The sequence below is a fragment of the Nicotiana sylvestris genome, chromosome 5 (genome assembly GCF_000393655.2).
Source record: "Nicotiana sylvestris chromosome 5, ASM39365v2, whole genome shotgun sequence".
Taxonomy (NCBI): Eukaryota; Viridiplantae; Streptophyta; class Magnoliopsida; order Solanales; family Solanaceae; genus Nicotiana; species Nicotiana sylvestris.
The window spans coordinates 114,668,754-114,689,533 of NC_091061.1; the positions used below are offsets into that span (position 1 = coordinate 114,668,754).

At 36.5% G+C, this 20,780-nt stretch overlaps 1 protein-coding gene across 2 annotated transcripts; it reads left to right on the forward strand.

Moving 5' to 3' along the window:
* Window positions 1–3,235: 3,235 nt before the first annotated feature.
* Window positions 3,236–14,383, forward strand: LOC104238120 (pentatricopeptide repeat-containing protein At2g16880). 2 transcript variants are annotated; one of them, XM_009792400.2, is made up of 2 exons: window positions 3,236–5,828; window positions 13,677–14,383. In XM_009792400.2, the coding sequence occupies exon 1, from the start codon at window positions 3,374–3,376 to the stop codon at window positions 5,708–5,710; it is 2,337 nt and encodes a 778-aa protein (XP_009790702.1). In that variant the 5' UTR covers window positions 3,236–3,373; the 3' UTR covers window positions 5,711–5,828; window positions 13,677–14,383. The 2 variants fall into 2 exon arrangements, with proteins under 2 accessions (XP_009790702.1, XP_009790703.1); XM_009792401.2 differs by having other exon boundaries at window positions 13,805–14,383.
* The last annotated feature ends 6,397 nt before the right edge of the window (window positions 14,384–20,780 follow it).

Sequence of the window (20,780 nt, forward strand, 5' to 3'; positions counted from 1 at the left end):
TCTCCCGGAGGCTGTTTGATACGAATATGTCGTCTACTCTCGCCTCTGGCTTCTTGGCCTAGAGTGGGCCATTACGAACTTGTCCGCCACTTCTTCGAATATTTCAATGGAACATGCGGGCAACTGACAATACCATGTTAATGCTCCTCCGGTGAGGGTCTCCCTAAACTTTTTCAACAAGATGGAGGATACTTGTTCCTTGGCGAGGTCATTGCCTTTCACGGCGGTGACGTAGTGAGTCATATGGTCTTCAGTGTCGTTCGTGCCATTATACATTTTCAGGTAAGGTGGCATTTTAAAGGTTTTTAGTATGGCGTGTAGGGCAGCATTATCACTATATGGCTGCTCGACGAACAGACCAACATCTTTCTTTAGCAAGAGCTTTGGGGCACCTGGTATCTTATCGACCCTTTCCCGGTGTTCTCTCATTTGGTCCCGAAGTACCTTGTTCTCATTTTCCATTTCCTCTATCCTTTTCAGAATGGTCGTGAGAGTGTCATCACCTGCATTGTTAACAACATTGTGAGTGATACATGTCGTTGTAGGAAAATGAGGTAGTTGATCATGTTGCTCGTCTGCTGGTGGTATAACACAGGTCCTTGCGCTTTCTGTGGACGCATCCCGAATGGGCTTATGGAGGACACTGGTTAGCGTGTAGTTAACCAAGCCTCAAGGATCCTTTTTTACTGCTGGCAGCGCCTCCTCTATCACGGATGTGGAGGCTTCCTTACCATGAGATTTCGTGATTCTACAGTGAGGAGGGGGTGATCTGCCTTGCTTGGGCGAGACATTGGGTGTCACCTCCTCGTCCACTACTTCAAAGCTCTCATTGATGATGTTCACGAGGTTGGTTGGGAGGCCACTCATTATTCTCGCTCTTTCTTCTCTGTTACCTGCCATATTAGATCTGTGTATACAAAGAAAAAGGGAGTTTTGTTCTTGGTCTTTTTTTTACGTTAGCAATCTGTTTAGTTGTAGATCTATAGGAAACCAAAAATTTAACTAGAAAATTCCCACAGACGGCGCCAAATTATTTGACCAAAAAGTGTTAACTTTCGGTTAAACGATTAATCTTACGTAATAAAGGGTTAAACCTATTTAATGGTAATATCTCTAGATATAGATCTTGAAGTACGGATAACGTGGGATTGAGTTAGTGGGAGATGAAAATAACACACATTAAATATTCCAAAAGGTATGAGCAGTAATAGAGGAGTAACTAACAATAAATAATAATAAATAGCATTTAAGTAAATAGGAGGAGTTATTCACCCAATAGTGAACGAATTAGATGATTGTTCCTCCTGACAATGATGGGTGACAGACAAATCCCAGAGTGTTCGAACTATTCTTGGATCTGATGGAAAAGTATGGAATAATATGAGTGAGAATATTGATGAAAAGGTAAAGTTTGTATTTTTGTTAGAGAGAGAGAATCTTCTTCTGAACAGTGTTCTTATCAAGTGAATATTACATGCCCTACACCATTATCTCTTTTTTCTATTTATATGAGACATGTCCCTAATAAACCCTAATTGTATAAATGCAGAGAATATTCACTAGAGTATTCTATTTAATATCCTATTTCAAAAACTAGCCGTTACTATTCCGTCAACGGTGCTCGACCTCGGTCATCGTGGGCATCCCGACCATGAATCTCGCTGCTTCCTGGTCGACATCGACTAAATCTTTCCTTAATGCTATATACCTTAAATATTCTAGGGCATATTTTGATCAATATAGTTATAGGTTTGAATCTAGATCTAGACATTCTATTTTTTGAAGATATTTGAGCGAGCACTTTTGTTAAAAGTTTGAGGTTAAGGAGAGGTTAACCTACTTGAGCTCTGCCCTATTAAGGTCTCACCAAAACCAAAAAAAAAGGAAAAAAGAAAAAAAAAAGAAATGAAGCCAAAAAAAAGAATGGAAAAGGTTCAAATACCCCTTGAACTTTACGATAAGGTGTACAAATAACCCTCGTCAAAAGTTTGGCCCATTACCCACCTTGCCGTTACACTTTTGGCTCGGATACCCCCTTAATTCTAAACGACTGACACGGTGGATAAGTTATCCACTCATAATTTGACATGTGGAATTTTAATTTACACCCAAATATTTTAATTCACACCCAACCGGATCTAATTAACCTACCCATTACCCGTGACCCGACCCGTAAATTGAAAACCCCTTTCTAAAAAACACCCGAATTTTACTTCACTTATCAACTAGGGATAACTCTTCTTCTCAATCTCAGCAAAGATCTTTGGATGAAGCGGTAGATTTGAGTCACAAGAATCAACAATGGAAATGGTAGATTTGAGTCACAAGATGAAAATGAAGCAGTGAAAGGGAGTCATGGGCTTGGCGGCGGTGGTATTGGTAGGCTTTGTGGGTGGCCTTCAAATCTGATTGTTCGAGTTTCTCGTGCATCAGGAGGGAAAGATAGGCACAATAAAGTGTGGACTTCAAAAGGACTCCGAGATCGGAGAGTTAGCCTGTCTGTTAACACAGCTATACAGTTCTACGATTTGCAAGATCGACTTGGTTATGATCAACCAAGCAAAACTGTTGAATGATTGTTAAAAGCATCAGCTCCTTCAATCTCTGAGCTTCCTTCTCTCAATGCTTTTCCAGACACACAACATATCAGTGAGGATAAAAGGTCTAGTGCTGGAACTGATGAAATAGACGGTGATCCAAATTACCAACAACAACAACAACATGTGTCTTTGTCGAAAAAGAAAGCTGCACTAGTGATTATCGTATAGTGAAGGAGACGAACATGTGACTGATGAACTCGAAGATCTTTGTTGAGATTGAGAAGAAAAGCTATCCCTAGTTGATAAGTGAAGTAAAAATTCAGGTGTTTTTAAGAAAGAGGTTTCCAATTTATGGGTCGGGTCACGAGTAATGGGTAGGTTAATTAGATCCGGTTGGGTGTGAATTAAAATATTTGGGTGTAAATTAAAATTCCACATGTTAAATTATGAGTGAATAACTTATCCACCATGGCAGCCGTTTAGAATTAAGGGGGTATCCGAGCCAAGAATGTAACGACAAGGTGGGTAATGTGCCAAACTTTTAACGAAGGTTATTTGTAGACCTTATTTCAAAGTGTATTTGGACCTTTTTCGAAAAGAGAAAAGAAAAGGACAAAAGGTTCAACAAATTTTAGTTTTCTTTTAGATTTCACAAAAAATAAGAAAAGTAAATATAAATAGTGCCCGGCATGGAAATTGCTTGCTCTGCAAATGCGATGGAAGCCTAAAGAAAAACAAGAAGACAACTTCAGTCAGCTGCTTACTGAAACCTCCGTATAAACCCCATCTTCCCCATTTGTTTCTCTCTGTAAAACCCCAAAAATCAAACACCAATGAGTTCCCCAACTCCAGGATATCCTCCATTGAATCCTTCTCAACTAATCCAAACAATCACCACTCTTCTCTCTTCCTCCAAATCCCTCCCCAAATCCACTCTCAAATCCTACCTCCCTCACCTCACCTTTCCCATTATCCACTCCATTCTCTCCTCCCCTACCCTCTCTTCTCACCCCACCACCCTCTTCTCCTTCTTCCAATGGTCTCAATCCCACATACCCTCTCTCTCCACCCACCCCCTCCCTTTCCCTGCCCTCCCCCCTCTCTTATCCTCCCTCTTATCCCATCGCAAGTTCAAGATTGCCAAATCCCTTCTCCTTAACTTTATCCCTTCTGATCACCCCCAACACCTTCTCCACCGCCACCTCCTTCACCCCATTTCCTCTTTCCCTCAACCCTCAAGGGATTTGTTGGATACTGCTATTGGTTCTTATTGCCAGTGTGAACAACCCCATCTTGCTCTTCAGATTTTCAAGAAAATGAAACGCCTTCGAATGTGCCCGAATTTGCTGACTTTTAATACTTTGATTAATGCATTGGTAAAGTACCCTTCTACTCACTCTGTTGATTTGTGTAATGAGCTGTTCAATGATGTGCTTAAGCTTGGTTTGGCTCCGAATACGAATACTTTCAATATTTTGATTAGAGGGTATTGTTTAGTTTACAAGTTTAAGGATGCTAATGGCTTGTTGAATAGAATGAGTGAGTTTGGTTGCGTGCCAGATAATGTGAGTTATAATACTTTATTGGATGGATTGTGCAAGAAAGGTAGGTTGAATGATGTTAGGGATTTGTTATTGGATATGAAGGGTAAAGGTCTCGTGCCAAACAAGAATACGTATAATATTTTGGTACATGGTTATTGTAAAATGGGGTGGTTGAAGGACGCTGCTCAGGTCGTCGAGCTGATGACTCAGAACAATACATTGCCTGATCTTTGGACATATAATATGTTGATTGATGGTCTGTGTAATGAAGGAAGGATCGATGATGCCTTTAAGCTTCGGGATGAGATGGTAGGGTTGAAATTGTTGCCTGATGTGAAAACTTATAACACCTTGATTAATGGGTGTCTTGATAATAAGAGAAGTTCAGAGGCCTTTGATCTGCTTGAAGAAATGAATAAGAAAGGGATCAAATGTGATGAATTTACTTATAATACATTAATTAAATGGTATTGCAAGGAAGGGAAGGTGGAAAAAGCTCGAGCGGTGATTCAAAGGATGGAGGAAGGTGGTTTATGTCCAGATTGCGTTTCCTACAATACTTTGATAAGTGCATACTGTAAAGCAGGAAATCTACCAGAGGTTTTGAGGATAATGAAACGAATGGGTGAAAAAGGTTTGAAAATGGATAATTTTTCTCTCAATACAATGCTTCATACTCTTTGTCAAGAAAGGAAGCTTGATGAGGCCTACGAGTTGCTCTCTGGTGCTCATACCAGGGGTTATCTTGTCGATGCAGTAAGTTATGGCACTCTTATTGCTGGGTACTTTAGGTGTGGAAATATGGAAAGAGCTCTTAAGCTTTGGGATGAGATGAAAGAGAGAGAGGTAATTCCCACTATTATCACATACAACATCATAATTGGAGGGCTCTGTAAATCAGGTAAAACTCAGCTGGCAATCGCTAAACTGAACGAACTTTTAGAGAAGGGCATAGTGCCTAATGAAATAACATACAATACTATTATTCATGGATACTGCTGGGAGGGGAACATTGAGAAAGCATTTCAATTTCACAACAAAATGGTTGAGAATTCTTTTAAGCCTGATGTATATACGTGCAACATTCTTCTTCGGGGACTTTGTAGGGAAGGCATGCTTGAAAAAGCCATTAAGCTATTTAATACGTGGATTGATAAAGGGAAGACCATTGATGTAGTAACTTATAACACCTTGATTACGGCTCTTTGTAAAGATCAAAGACTTGAGGATGCTCTAGGCCTTGTTGCTGAAATGGAAGAGAAAAATGTCCAACGTGATAAGTACACACATAATGCTATTATTGGTGCACTTACTGATGCTGGAAGGCTTAAGGAAGCAGAAGAATTTTTGTCAAATATGACAGAGAGAGAAAGACCATCTGAACAGCGGCCACAAATGGATAACAGGGAACATGAACTCACAGCTGAATCTTCACATGAACTAGATCCAAGTTCAACTGCTTATTCACAGCAGATTGATGAGCTTTGTGCAGAGGGAAGATATAAAGATGCGATGCTTATCTATACAGAACTTACTCAGAGAGGTATTGTTCTACAGAAGTCTACTTATTTCACTCTGATAAAAGGACTGATCAAGAGGAGAAAAAGTGTATCAAAGACAGGTTGATAATGGCACCGAAAGTGTAAATTCTTGCTGTCATACCCCTTGACTCTGGCTGAGAATGATGACTTCAGTATCCATCACATACAATCATGCCCGGTATGCAACACTGCAATGATCCTAGGTAAAAATATGTTATTTTTCCTTGAGCACAGAGCAGATGAATTTTTCTCTTACACTTCCGTTTTTTGACTAGTTCGTGAGTAACTTAGTTGATTAAAATTATTTGTAAAATGTGATCAGGAAGAAGCAGGATGATAAACTCACTTAACTAGAGTTCATGCGCATAATGTTTTATTAGGAGATGTGTTAGTGCAATTTGAACTGCAATGCTGCAAAATTGGATTGAGGCCATGTAACTCGTTAGGTTATAATGGGTTCTGGATGTGCAATTGACCTTACCTGTATTCCAGTGCGAAGAGATATTTGAAAGAAAGTTAGCATATGTACTGATAACTCTAACTAAAATGCCATTCGGTGAAATTCCACTAAATTTGGGTCTTCATACGAATGTAGTGTCCCTGGCCTAATAATATGAAGTTGACAACTGCTATGCATTGGGAAAACCCCTCGAAGATAAAGGCTAGTAGGCTTTGTAGACATCTTATGCGACATGATTCCCGGAATGCAGGATATGATGATATCTATTGTCCATTTTTTTGGTTTCTTTCTTTTGCGTTACTGTGTAACCTACAAGATCACCTTGGAAATCATAGCAGAGACATTAATTGCACGACATCTTGCTAGCTTTTCTGATCAAAGAATTCTCTGAATACAATGAATAGCCATGTGGCAAATAAAGCTTTTGGAGCATATAATCAAAGTCGAGCTCAGGATGCAAACAACTAAATTCCCATGTGTAAATGATCTCCTAAATTGAACTCTAAAATTTGACTTATCCATGGGAAGAAAAAGGAACAATAAAGTTGGGGTAGGTTGGAAAACCATTTGTGGCTCAGGCTCCTTAGCAGTTTCCTACAGGGGATGAGTATATTGTATAACTTAGATAATCTAACTTCGAAATATCTGCTTGATGTGGTATGAGAATCAAAGTAACACACTACAATGGTACAACCAACACTAGATAGAAAATAGGGAGAAGAGATAGAAGTTACTAGAGATAGAAGCTAGAAAGGATTTAATCATTGGAAGCAAAAATTAAGCTTTCAATTATATGATTGTAGTCCAAGGGAGAAGGGAAATTGAACTCATACAAGGGAATACTTACCCAAGTATTCAAGAGGGTTCTATGGAGATATAAGAGGGTCTTCAGCTCACAAAGCAGCCTAAGCATCAATGCTCATCCAAAAACTAAGTAATGAACTAAACCCTAACTACTATTTATAGTAGTAGATAAACCAACCTAAGTAGTTACAATAATACCCTTAAGCTAAAAGCGAGGAAATCAAGGAAATTTGCTTTGCCTAGCTAACTGGCCGCTTGGCCATTTGAATGTAGCCACCCCTTTGCTTAAAATCTCCACTTTAGTATGTTGTGGGCCTTCTATGTTTCTTTCATTGATCTTGTAAAGTCTTCAAAGCACTTTTCGTCTAGTTGAAAGGTCTTTATGTCCATGATTGGCTAACCTTTATCCCATCACGTCCAATTCCTCAAATGTTCAATGCATCTTAGCTTGTTTCAGTTAAAATTGGTGTGGAAAGTGCAGAGCTTACCAAGGGCCTTAAACAAGTAAATACATGAGGAAATTCTTGATGTTACTCGAGTAGTGATAGTGACAAAACACGGAGTCCGGATGATTTTTCTATGTATTTCTACATGAACTGTTTATCGACCATTAAAGATAACTTGATGCAGGCTATAAACCATTTCCATAATCCGGAGCATTTTGAAAGAAGCTTAAATCCCTCCTATATTGCTCCCATTCCAAAGAAGAGCGGTACAAAGGAACCTAAGGACTATAGACCTATCAGTCTGATAGGCAATTTCTACTAGATTATACTCAAAGCTCTTGCATACAGATTAGAATTTTTGCTACGTAAGCTGATCAGCACCTCCCAGACGGCTTTCCGTAGTGATAGAAATATCACTGATGTAGCTTTGATCGCGAATGATGCTTGGACTCAAGAAGGAAAACCAAGAACCTGGAATTCTTTGCAATTTGAATATCGAGAAGGCTTTTGATCATGTCAATTAGAGGTTTTTGCTAGATTAATTGAGACAAATGGGTTTCAGTCTCAATTAGGGCGGGCAAACGGACGACTTGGTTGGATATGGGCGGGTCAAAAACAGATTAGGTAAAAACAGATAAAATATCCGACCAACCCATATTTAATACGGATAAAAAATGGGTTAACTGTTGCTGCTTACCCAAGACTCTATATATGTCTACTGCCTTATCTTGCTTCTATATAGTTCTCTTAACTCCATCAAAGTGAGGCTTTGTGGATATACACTATATCGTCTTCGTATTATAGATATTATACCTTAGCTTCCTTTTTCTTTTAAAACTTGGAATTGAGGAAAAAATTTAAATTCCTAATTTGATACCAGAGTCAACTTAGAGATTAATATTCTGGTAAACATAACAATGAGAGGATATGTCGCAAATTTTCCAATTGAATAACCTCAGGAAAGTTTTAAAATGATTTATTGAGTTATGACTTAAAAGTCCACAAACCAAGTTCTTGTTTATACTTTATTTGAACTAAATAGCCATTATGTTTCCATATCATTAGAATATCGAAGGAATCCTCTTTGTTTAACAAATGTAATAACCTACATGAACTGTGGTAATTATATGTATTAGTGAGATTACCTAATCAATTATTTGTAGGTAGGGTGGGTGGGTGGGTGGGTATGGTATGGTGGGTGGTGTTTGGGGTGAGGCTGGGATGGTTGGTGAGGATGGGGGGACGTAGCATTGGATAGTTTCAGAAAATGATTGGAGGGTGCTGGTGATGATGATCCATTCTTGACCCATGGTTATCCATTTTCTAAAGTGGTTAATATGGATATGATCCATATTTTATCCATTTGAATAAATCAATTATACGACCCGTTTTTAAGGGATAATATGGGCAGATACTTGAAAAACTTATCCATTTTGCCAGCTCTAGTCTCAATGGATAAGTTGGATCAGCTTTTTTATTTCATCTGTGAAGCTCTCGGTGCTCATAAATGGTACACCTCATGGTATCTTCTCTAGTCAAATAGGATTGAGACCATAAGACCCTCTATCTCTTTTTCTTTTTGTTCTGGTCATGGAGGGACTTAGTAAGACGTATACAGCTCGGTTCAGGCAATGGATTTCCTGCTTCGCTGCAAATTTCAGGGTTTTACTAGATTTGAACATCTCTAAGCTGATGACACCTTGACCTTGATTTTTCATGAAGCCAAAGAACAACGACTTTTGCTCTTAAGGATGATCCGAACAATTTTAAGGCAGTCTCTGGGCTTCATATAAATTATGCAAAAAGCTTCATTTTTCCTGTCAACAATTTTCCTGACTTGTGGAATTTTGTAATGCAACATTGGCTCACTTCCCAGAAAGTACCTAAGACTTCCTTTGGAGGAAAAACACAAATCAGTTGCCATTAAAAATAAGGTCCTTGAAAAGTACCTCGGACTTCCCACTTACACTATTCACTGTTTCCTGGCCCTGGCCCTGCTTCTATTTTAAAGCGCATGGAGAAATTAAGAGGGACTTTCATTGCCAAGGGAATAAACAATTCAAGTCCTTTTCTCTTGTAAAGCGGAGCAGTGTTACCACAGACAAGCAAAAAGGAGGTCTTGGCATTAAAAACCTTAAAGTGTCACAATGAAAGTCTATTCGCAAAATGGAATGGAGAAGAAAATGCACTTTGGAGAGGGTTCTAGTTGATAAACACACACCGGATTGTCGCTAGCACACCAGAGTTTCAAATGCTCCTTGTGGCATTGGAGTAATTATGTTGTAATATTCGCGAAGCAAATGTTGACTTAATGGTAAGTTGTGGTAGAAAGATTAGATTTTGGGAACTCTTGATTGGACTGAAAAACTTTCTTCATGACATCTACAACATTTCTTCTCTTCACGATACTGCGATTGTCGATTTCCCTAAGAAGAATCTTAAATGACTGAAAAATCGAATGAACGTGTTCTATTTTGAAGCTTTTCAGCTCTACTGTTTTGGACCAGCATAAGGTTGATTCTATTAAATGGAAAGGTGGTGAAAAAAAATTAGATGGAAATCTTCTCTGTTGCTACTGACTATTGACTTGTTGCAACGTTAAATTTTAGCCTTGGAGGAAGAGTTGGTACACAAAGCACCTTTACAGGTTTTTTGCTTCTCTTGGCTAGTGGCCAAGGAAGCATGTCTCACCTGGTCTAATCTCCGGAAAAGAGGAATACAGCTTTGTAACGGAGAACGATCACTTATCCGACTTGGAGCATGTTCATTGCAATATTTGGCAAGAACTGAACAATGTCCCATTCTAGATTGTTTAGCCAACTGGAACAGAGTTGGACTCAAAAAATTTGGAATACCATAACCTTTAGTCATTTGATAGATAATTTGGATTGAAAGAAACAACACAAGTTTTGAAAGCAAATGGTAAATAGCCTTAAATACAAATATATATTTTTGCTAGCTTTTTGGTGCAACATGGTCTATGCAAATGATGTAGATTCCATGTTTAATATGTCCGAGGAGTTGCACAATCTGTAATTTTTGACTGACTTAGTGCAGGTTATATCATCTATAAAATGTACCCTTACTAAAAAGGTTCAACAACCTTAAAAGTATTCAGAGAAAATTATCAATCCTCAAATTTCTACAATTAAGCTTTTATTCTTATGTTGTAGGCTCCTGAGATGAAGGTCTTATGTAAACTAGTGAATTGATTTGTGTATTTTGTTTGTACACCTTTGTTGCTTCTTCAGTGAATCATGACACCTAAGCTATGTCATTCTTAGATCTTCTTTCCAGTTTTGTTCTAGTAGTAATATAATATGCCACTGTTAATATCACAAATTACATTCGGATTATACTTGGCCTTTAAATGTCCTAATATGTTACGATAATAGTATTGTTTAAGGCTCGGTTGGGACGCACTTAAACGGTGGAACTCAGGGTTGCTAGATAGGTGCTTCATGTTGCTGAAGTGGCACTTTAGTGCAGGTATCAAACTCGCCTAAATACTGTCTTAAAAAGGACAGTACTACAAAATAAAGCCCCTGGTCCCTGATGGTCTTAATTTGTTCTTCTTCCAAAAATGCTGGGGTATTTTGAAGACGGACATCTGGAGAGCAGTGGATGCTTTCTATAAAAAAGGCTCTTTTGCCAGAAGCTTAAACTCCACTTTCATTGCTCTAATCCCTAAAAAGAAAGGAGCAGAGGAGATTAAAGATTTCAGACCCATCAGCCTGCTGGGTAGTGTATACAAAATATTTTCAAAATTAATGGCAGGAAGACTTAAGAAGGTCATAAATAGTCTGATTTCCCCTAATCAGAATGCTTTCATCAAAGGAAGACAAATTACTGATGCTGCTTTGGTTGCCAACGAGAGCCTTGATAACCCGATTTAAAGGAGGAAAAAAGGGGTGGCCTGCAAGCTTGATTTAGAAAAAGCTTATGATCATGTTAATTGGCAAAACCTGGTTAATTTGTTGAAGTTGATGGATTTTGGTGATAAATGGATTAGATTTTGTATTTCAACTGTGAAATTCTCCATATTAATCAATGGTGATGCCCAAGGGTTTTTCAGCTCCCAAAGAGGCCTCAGGCAAGGTGATCCTCTATCACCATACCTCTTTGTTCTGGTTATGGAAATTCTTAGCACAATGTTGAGGAGAGCTGAACGTTTGGGATGGTTAAAGGGGCTAAAGATTGGCAAGACAGACCAAAGCATGATGCTTACTCATATCTTATATGCAGATGACTCTCTCCTATTCTGTGAAGCTGATAGAGCTCAAATGCTATATTTGAGAGGGGTGCTCCTATATTTTGAGGCTGTCACTAGACTAAAAGTTAACTTGGCTAAAAGTAGTACTTTTAGCATCAATGCTGATGAGTGTGTTGAGGATTTGGCAGATATAATGGGTTGCAGACTAGAGAAATTGCCCACTACTTACCTGGGGCTTCCACTAGGGGTGAAGCAAAATGATAAGAATATTTGACAAGGGGTTATTGATTGATGTAGCAAGAAGCTAACTCCATGGAAAAAACAATATCTGTCTTTGGGGGGAAGGCTTGTGTTGATTAACAGTGTCCTAGATGGTATCCCAACATACACCATGTCTTTGTTTAGCATGCCCGCAGCAGTTGAGAGAAAACTGGACTCTATTAGAAGACAATTCCTATGGGAAGGAAATACAAACAAAAGAAAAACTCATCAGGTCAAGTGGAGTTTGGTCACAGAAGATAAGAGGACATGGGGGATGGGAGTAAGAAACCTGAAACTGCATAATAAAGTTGCTATTCAAATGGTTATGGAGATATAGTAGGGGGAGTGATGAAGTCTGGCAAAAAATGTTGGATGTTATCTATGGGGAAAAAGAGGGTTGGAGACAAAGCTCTGCTCAATTGAAGCACTATGGGGGAATTTGGAAGAAAATAAGTGAAGGATGGGACGAATTCCTGCAGCATACAAAACTGGAAGTTGGCAATGGTGCTAGAATCAAATTCTGGAGAGACATCTGGAATGGAGATGAGTGCTTTAAAAATAGGTTCCCAGACTTGTTTAGCTGTGCTTTAAATAAAGATGGTCACATTGCAGATTTTGACCCAACATCAGGCTGGCATATTACTTTCAGGAGAAATTTGAATGATTGGGAGTTGAATAGCTTCTTTCAATTGCTGCAACAACTGAGCACCTGATCAATCCAGCTGAATAAAGCAGATAATTTGATTTGGAACAACACCAGGGATAAACAGTTTTCAGTTAATAATTGTTACAAAATGTTACTACAACAGAACAGTCAGGAGGACCATAATTGGCCTAGGAAGATGATATGGAAAACCAAGGCGCCTATGAAAGCAGCTTGTTTTGGTTGGTTGGCAGCTAGGGATGCCTGTCTCGCTCAAAATAAATTGCAACGGAGAGGCTATTCCTTGTGTAGTAGATGCTACTTCTGCAAAGCTGAACAGGAAACTGTAGAATGCAGAATCTCAAGACAATGCTGGGAGCTCTTTCTTACTATTACAGGAGTAGCTATGGTCATACCACAGAATATTACTGATTTACTGGGAATATGGCAAGCTCAGAAAATGAAGAGAAACTTGAAATAGACTTGGAGGACTATTCCCATATGTATTATGCGGACTTTATGGCTGGAAAAAAACAAGGCATGCTTTGAAGGGAAGAGGGTGTAGATTGCTAAAGTTCAAAACAAATGTATCAAGAACTTATTTTTCTGTTGCTTTGGTAAAACTCTAGATACGATGGATCATTATTTGGATTTTTTGTATTTCTTGGGGGGAAACATGTAGTATGATGGGGAACCTGTTGTAGTTTCAAAGTTTGTACTGATTTCTGTACCATCTTGGTACTTTTTTTTAATAAAAGCCTTTACTTATCAAAAAAAGATATAGATGACAAAGCGAAACCGTTATTTTTAAGGAGACTTTATGTTAGTGACTAGGAATAGGAAATTGGAAATTTAACAAGTTAGTAATATAAATTAGAAACTTACATCTTGATCATAAACATAACATGATGCTTGAACTTGATTGACAAATTTTTTGCTTCATATATTTCTATTAATTGAAGTTTCTCAATTCTTTTGTCCACATAGTTCTATTTGTATTTATAGTCATTGATTCTTGAATACATACAATTCTTTTGGTTCATTACCGACTTCTTTGCCTGTTAATCGTGCTTTGCACTTTGAGCTGACAATTAGCATTTTCGGGTTTGATAACACTATACAATATGATGTGCTTTATGGCTAACATTCATCTGCATGTTTTCATCCATAAAAGGCTACTCAGAATCATATCTAAAGTATCTATTCTTTTTCTGCTACTTGTAGGCTGGTGAACCATTCACCTTTCCCCATCAGATTGGCATTTGACTGTATATTCACTCCTGTGATCCGATTATCCACAGTTCTCTTTTCTAACTTTGATCACCAATGTTGACCTTTTTCATGTTTGGAAGCTTTTAATGGATTAAGGGGTAGCAAATTGGAAGATGTTGCATGGCTAAAAGATGAAGTCTTGATGATACAATTCTGACAAACTCTTTTTAGAAGGAAAAAAAGAAGGAAAAAGAACCACCTTCCTGCTATAACTTTGAGGATGCAAATGGTGATTATCTCAATTCCACTGGATCAGAGGAATGTTTAAGTCTACCGAACTTGTGATCGAGGAAATTATAGAGAAAAGACAGCAGCAACAGTCTTGGAAAATGTTTAAATTCGATGTTACTGATCTATTACCTAAAGAGCTCTCAGCCATTCACTATTGCCAGGGGAATTCTTTCTTAAATTTACGGTGCTCGACCATATAAAGGATTGTAGACATCATTCTTGTCAAGCAGACTCCACTATCTCAGCCACATGAAATCCTGTAAGTGTGTTCTCTGGGGCTATCCCAATTGGTAAGGGATAATATTGGAGTACTTTACTGGAAGATTTTGAGTCTTTTAATAAACATGCAATACTCTTTACTTAATGTAACATTTTTAGGGGTTACTCCTGAAGCATTTTATACTCAAATTCGAGATGTTTTCTCCTTAGCATTGTAATTTTCTTTTATTATGCGTAGTCTTGACTTGAAACACAGAATAGCCTTTGCATTCAAACTATCTTCTCATCAGATCTTTTGATCTTTGGCTAATCATTTTCTCTTCAACTTCTTATCGCTCTTCAAACTACAACCTTAGCGTCTTTTCAGCGAGAAAAGCTGGTCTAAATCTTTCTGGAAGGTGGCACTCCTGTTCCAAGTTGTAGGCGATCGGAATCTTCTTTTCCAGGCGAGTTCCATAATAGCTACTGCTTGATCCTAAGTTTTAAATGATGGTAAAATTGACGTAGTTATCTTGCTAAAGATAACTTTTTAGTGGTTGTCAGAATGCATTTTGATAAAGAGTTGAAGTTATTATGGTAATCTTAAAGGAAAACATAGTTTGGAGAGTTAAGTCATCTTATTATGCTTCTAAAATGTCTCTAAGATGGCCTTGTTACTTATTAATTTGATCTTCAAAGATTGAAAGTATAAACCAAAACAACTAGGCTTGACTCTTGAGATCCCAAATACATGAAACAAAACCAGTAATGGATAAAAACTTAGTTTTGAGTGGTTTCTGTTGTTAGAAGAATCAGTTTGTAAAACAGTGGGGATTGATATACACTCCTCTGATTCTTTTGTCAATTGCAGGGAAGATAGTATAGTTTGTACATTAAGGGGTCGTTTGGTTGGAATACGAATTATATCGGTATAAGTTATATTGGGATAAGTTATGCTGGGATTAGTTATGGTGGGATTGTTGTTTATTCATTGTTTGGTATATTGTATTAAGAATGTCAATTGCATAATATCTAAGAAGAAGGTATAAGTTATAGATACTGGTGCTAATTACCCCACCTTCTATAAGGTATAAGTTATCCCGGTGTTAAAATTAACACCGGGGTAACTTATACCTGATTTGCTAACCAAACAGAGTATTAAGGCGGTATTAAATTTTTATACCACCCTTATACCTTCTTATACCTCATACCAAACGACCCCTAAGTGTGATGTGTTGAGCACATAAGGTACATTATTCGAGTCAACCGGAAAAAAAAATCCAATATGGTCTGGTTTGATTTGGTTTGGTATTGGGAAAAAAATCGATCATAATTGGTTTGGTTTGATTTTAATTAAAAAAAATCAAATCGAAACCTAATCAACCCAATAGTATATTTACAATATACTTATATTTATTGTAAAGTAATTTATACATATTTCTTAAACTTTTTTTTATTTTTATTTTAATTTTTTAACGTATTATTTCAAGTTTGGACATAACATTCTTGAATGGTATGCCCCACTGAGGTTTTCTTAAGAAAGAATCTCAGCTCCGATCCTGGCGAGTGACTGCGGGGAGCTATTGTGCAGCCTAGAAAGGCGGAAGTGGAAAATCGCTTATACCGAGTTCCCCAACAACAGCTTAGCTTAGTAGCAACACTCTTTCTACTGGCGTGACAAATTTTATACTCCATAAATATAGTAACTCAAACAAAGTTCAAATCAATACTAATGCTAACAAAATAAATTCAATTCAACACTAGGAATGACGATAGTGTCGGGTATCTATTTTTACTTTACATTGGTTTATAATGAAAATGCATAACTTTTTTTTTTTTGAGCAAACAGGAAAATTATATATTAATAACTACTTGTTTTGTACATAGCCTTCATAGTTTTTGTCACTAAGGACACTTTGATTCCCTAAGCTTGCTAGAATATTACAAGCATCATAAGATAATGTCTTAACACAAACATAGAGTTTCTTTTGGTCACTTTCCATAAAAGAGTTTACATAACATGGTGATAATACAAAAACTTGTTTTCCTTTCTGCCTTGCTTTCTTTGCCAAGTGATGTTCAATCCTATTCCCTGCCTGAAAGTGTGTTGGAGGATCACATTCTGCTGGTGCATGAACAACCTGCATTTATCAACAATGTGTTATATATTTTATTCCCTTGTTGTATTGAATGAATCACCTCCGTGGAGTCCGTCTCTATCTCTAGCGGAAACATTCCCCATTCTTGTGCTGTTTTGAGCCCCTCAATTAGTGCCTTCATTTCTGCTTGTAGTGAGCCATTAGCCTGGGTAGATTTAGCAAATCCAACTATAGTTGTATTCGCATAGGTATCTCTGATTACTCCTCCAAGGTCACTTTTTTCATTATAGCATCGATGTTGAGTTTAAACCACCCTCTAGGTGGTTAAAAATACATAACTTAGTTTATCTTTTTCTTTAGGGCTTAGTAATGTAATTAATAGTACTTATTAGCTATACTTATTTTAGCATGACCTATATTTTGATTATGTTAATCTTCATTATGGCTTATTAATTAGCAATATTTGCTTTATGTGATTTTATTATCTTTGTTTTTAAATATTTTAGTATAATGCTATGACTTATCTCATATTATTGTGTTATTTTTTTTGGAAAATACATTATATAGTTGTATCTTACTAGGACTTAAGAAATATTTGGAGCACATGTTACATATTTTGTGCTATGAAGACTTTGCCGGAAAAAAATCCGAAAATCCAGAAAAATTGAAAAACCCGAGATTGAAAAACTCAACTTAGTTGGTTTTGTTTGGTTTGGTTTATTTTATGGATTTAAATACTCGACACTGTTGATTTGGTTTGGTAATTGAAAAATCCGAACCAACCCGACCTATGTATACCCCTAAATTAAAGTATGAAGTGTTACAGTAAATAGCTGTTGCATCTATTGAGCATGTGTAGATAACAATACAAACACTTTCTTTTTGGGAAATAATGGTGTTTGGATCAACTTGAGCATACTTCAACTATTCCATAAAATACATGTTATTTCTCACCAACATAAGTATCGGTTAACTCAATGCTTGAACGAATTATAGTTTATTTCTAGGCTTTCTACTATATGAATATGACGAGTATAGCATAATAAAATAAATGAATACGATGAATAGCTAACATTGACTATAAGCATCGATCTCAACGATGTATTGTGTAGAGGCTTTAGGAAGTCATTCTTCGAAGGAAAATACGTACTTTCTACATTGACATATATATCATTAAGATCCATTAGTCATTTGATGACATAAAGATGATCTGGATGTTTAATATCTCAGGATTCAGAATGTGCAGGTTCAACATATATAATAGTGATTTCCACAGGGAGGAGATCTCTTTCTTTTCTTGTAGCCATTAGATGACTAATTCTAGCCATTTTTAAAGGACTGATAGATTGTTCCATTTTTAAAAGACGGAAATCATTTTTCAGTAAAATATGTTCGATAAGGAAGACACTTTTTCTAGTGTTTGGTTTACCAGAAAATTAATGTTTTCAAAAGAGAAAAATGACTTCCCTCATTTATAACAAAATTCATTTTTCGTATAACTATCTTAACTTTTAATTTCACATCACTTGCTCTAACCAACACTTAAGCATTCCTATCATTCTCTTGAGGAAAATTCTTTTGCTTGACCTATCATAAAATGTCATTTGCCTCAAAAGTCACCTGAATGTTTAGTGTATCAGGATTGATCAGAATGTGTCAATTTTTTGAGTCAATTGTAAGGCATTCAAATAGTTCTGATTTCGACAAGGAAGCATTTTTTTGTACGTAGCCATTAGATGACTAATTCTTGTTGGGCTAATTGTACGGCTGTATGCGTCTTTGAAGCTAGGGGTAAAGGGAGTAACCGGCCCATAGACGGGCAAAGACACTAAGCCGGGCCCAACGCCATTACCAGAGACGGACCCGTGATTTTTACACGATGGGGGCACATTATTCTGCTCAACCAGTGCACCCTGAAGGCTTTTTAGTGTTCAGGATGCCAAATGGTTTAAATTAGCTATTTTCAAGGTATACACACATATATATACAAAATTTTTATCGAAGCTTACAGTGTCCGGTGACCCCTCATTGGGATATGTAGGCCCGCCTCTGGCCATTACTCCACCATCTCCTTACTCGTCCCGCCAAATCATTGCCTCTGATACCAGTTATAGGGCTAAAACGGGCATGGTGTGATACTGTCCGTTTTAGACCAAACCTGCATGATTTTTCTCAAAAGACCTTACATCATTACAAGTATCCAACTCCTTATAAGTAACTTATTTTTCTTTTCTACTTTTCATGTGGGACTTTGTTCACACATCCAACAACTCTAGCCAGGTCTAGATCATTTTTCTTCCATAGTATTATATGTGAATGCATTTTCTTATTAAAAAAAATGCATTTTTATACCATTTCCTATCAGCTGAGATATTTAAGTCTTGGATACTCGCAAAATTCCGGTGAGCTAAGAAGATTGATTTACTCTTGGTATATACACCAAGGATTTTCCTCGAAAATAGATAATTCCTTCTCTTTAGTATATTGTAGTTTTATTTTAATGTTTTGAGGATTTGCTTCTATTGTATGTTCCTAGTGTTAGTTGACACATTATGAATATGACTCTATATTCTTTCTATAGATGTATGCTAAGCACGATTTACGTATGTCTTTGACCTTTTTTCTCCAAGACTTTAACCTCTGGACATAATGGTCAGTCTGCGTGGCCCATACTTCCAAAATAAGTACTATTCAATTAGCACAAAATTATACAATAGTATGTCTCTCTCTAATGTTCTTATTTTGCATTCATTGAAATATAATAGCTAGTCAAAAAGCAAGGTGTATATCATATACTAACTTTTTGGGTTAGTGTCTGCAGGAATTGACTGTACGGGGTGTAAGTCAAGTTATTACACAATTTCAACATGCATTGGATCACAAACAGAGATTCAGAGTTCGAGTCTTACCGTCATCCATTATCAAAAGAAAGAAAAAAAGAATGTTCACATGTTTCGCTCATCATAAAGAATTAAAAAACACAAACTTGAGGATTAAACATACTTGAGGAGGCTGTTGTATATATAATTAATGAAACGGAAAGGGGTCATATATGCCAGTGAACTATGCGAATTAGGACAAATATGCCCGTCGTTAATAATTTGGCACAGATATGTCCAATCCGTCCAATACTTGCTCATTCATGCCCTTAGTTTAACAGAACCTCTATTTTGTTTTTCTTAAATAATTAATAACCGGACCCAACCAAAATCTGTTGACCCGATCCGTTAGGACCCGACCCACCCTTACTTCAAAGATATTTTTTGATTTGATTGAGAAATTGTGTGATAATCATATTTATTTATTTGAGTAATTTGATAATCATTTTTTTTTTTGGTTATACATCATTTTGGGAAGAAGTCCTACTAAAAGTAGTAATTGATATTCATTTATTATTTTAATAATATAATATTCGAATTAATTTGTGCTTTCTTTAATTATTTTACCATCAATCGATACCGTTTTGTCGAAAAATTATATTGTGTAGTTAGATTTTTTATTTATTTTATGTAAATACATTATATGTTAAATCCCCTTAGCTTCTTCTTTACTTCTTTATATTTTGATACCCTTAATGAAATTTCTAGCTCCGCTATTAATATTAGGTATAAACTAATACATGAAGTGAAGTATTAAATTATATCAGGATTAGCAATACAAGTTTCAAGAAATAGAAACCAAACACTGGAAAAAAGCAATCCCAAATTTTACACCCTATCCTCCACTTTTACAACTACCATATGTCAGCTACCTTTATACACAACTAGACACTGAAAAAATTTGTGAATTCCAAAGTAAACTATTTCTCAAAATACAAAATATTTTTTATGGAAAAGGTTTCAATTTTTCTTAAAAAAAATAATGAATTTATTTTATCTAAAGTTCATCCAGTTATATGGAAAAAAGAAATTTCAGTGACAAAGACAAAAAATAGTAATAATAAAAAGGATAAAGGAAAGACCTTTGAAGATTATTGGAAGGTTTAAGGCTGAACCAGCAAATTTGAAGATTATAGATGGTAAAAAGATTGAAGAAAGCACAAACTAATTCGAATATTATATTATTAAAATAATAAATAAATAAATATTAATTACTACTTTTAGTAGGATTACTCCTCGAAATGATGTATAACAAAATAAAAATCAATTATCAAATTAGTCAAATAAATAAATATTATTATCACACAATTTCTCAATCAAACAAAAAAAATATCAAAAAATATCTTTAAAATAAGGGTGGGTCGGGTCCTAACGGATCGGGTCAGCAGATTTTGGTTGGGTCCGATTATTAATTATTTAAGAAACACAAAATAGAGGTTCCGCTAACTAAGGGCATGAATGAGCAAGTATTGGACGGATTGAGCATATCTGTGCCAAACTATTAACGACGGACATATCTGTCCTAATTCGCATAATTGTCTTGCATATATGACCCTTTTCCGTTAATGAAATAAAGAAAGTAGGCTTTCGTTGTTCTAGTTTCTGAAATAGTATATATGTAGTTCAAAACCATGAAAGGAAACAAGGGT

Coding starts and splice junctions, on each gene's coding strand:
- LOC104238120 (XM_009792400.2), top strand. CDS start 3,374: ATGAGTTCCCCAACTCCAGGATATCCTCCATTGAATCCTTCTCAACTA.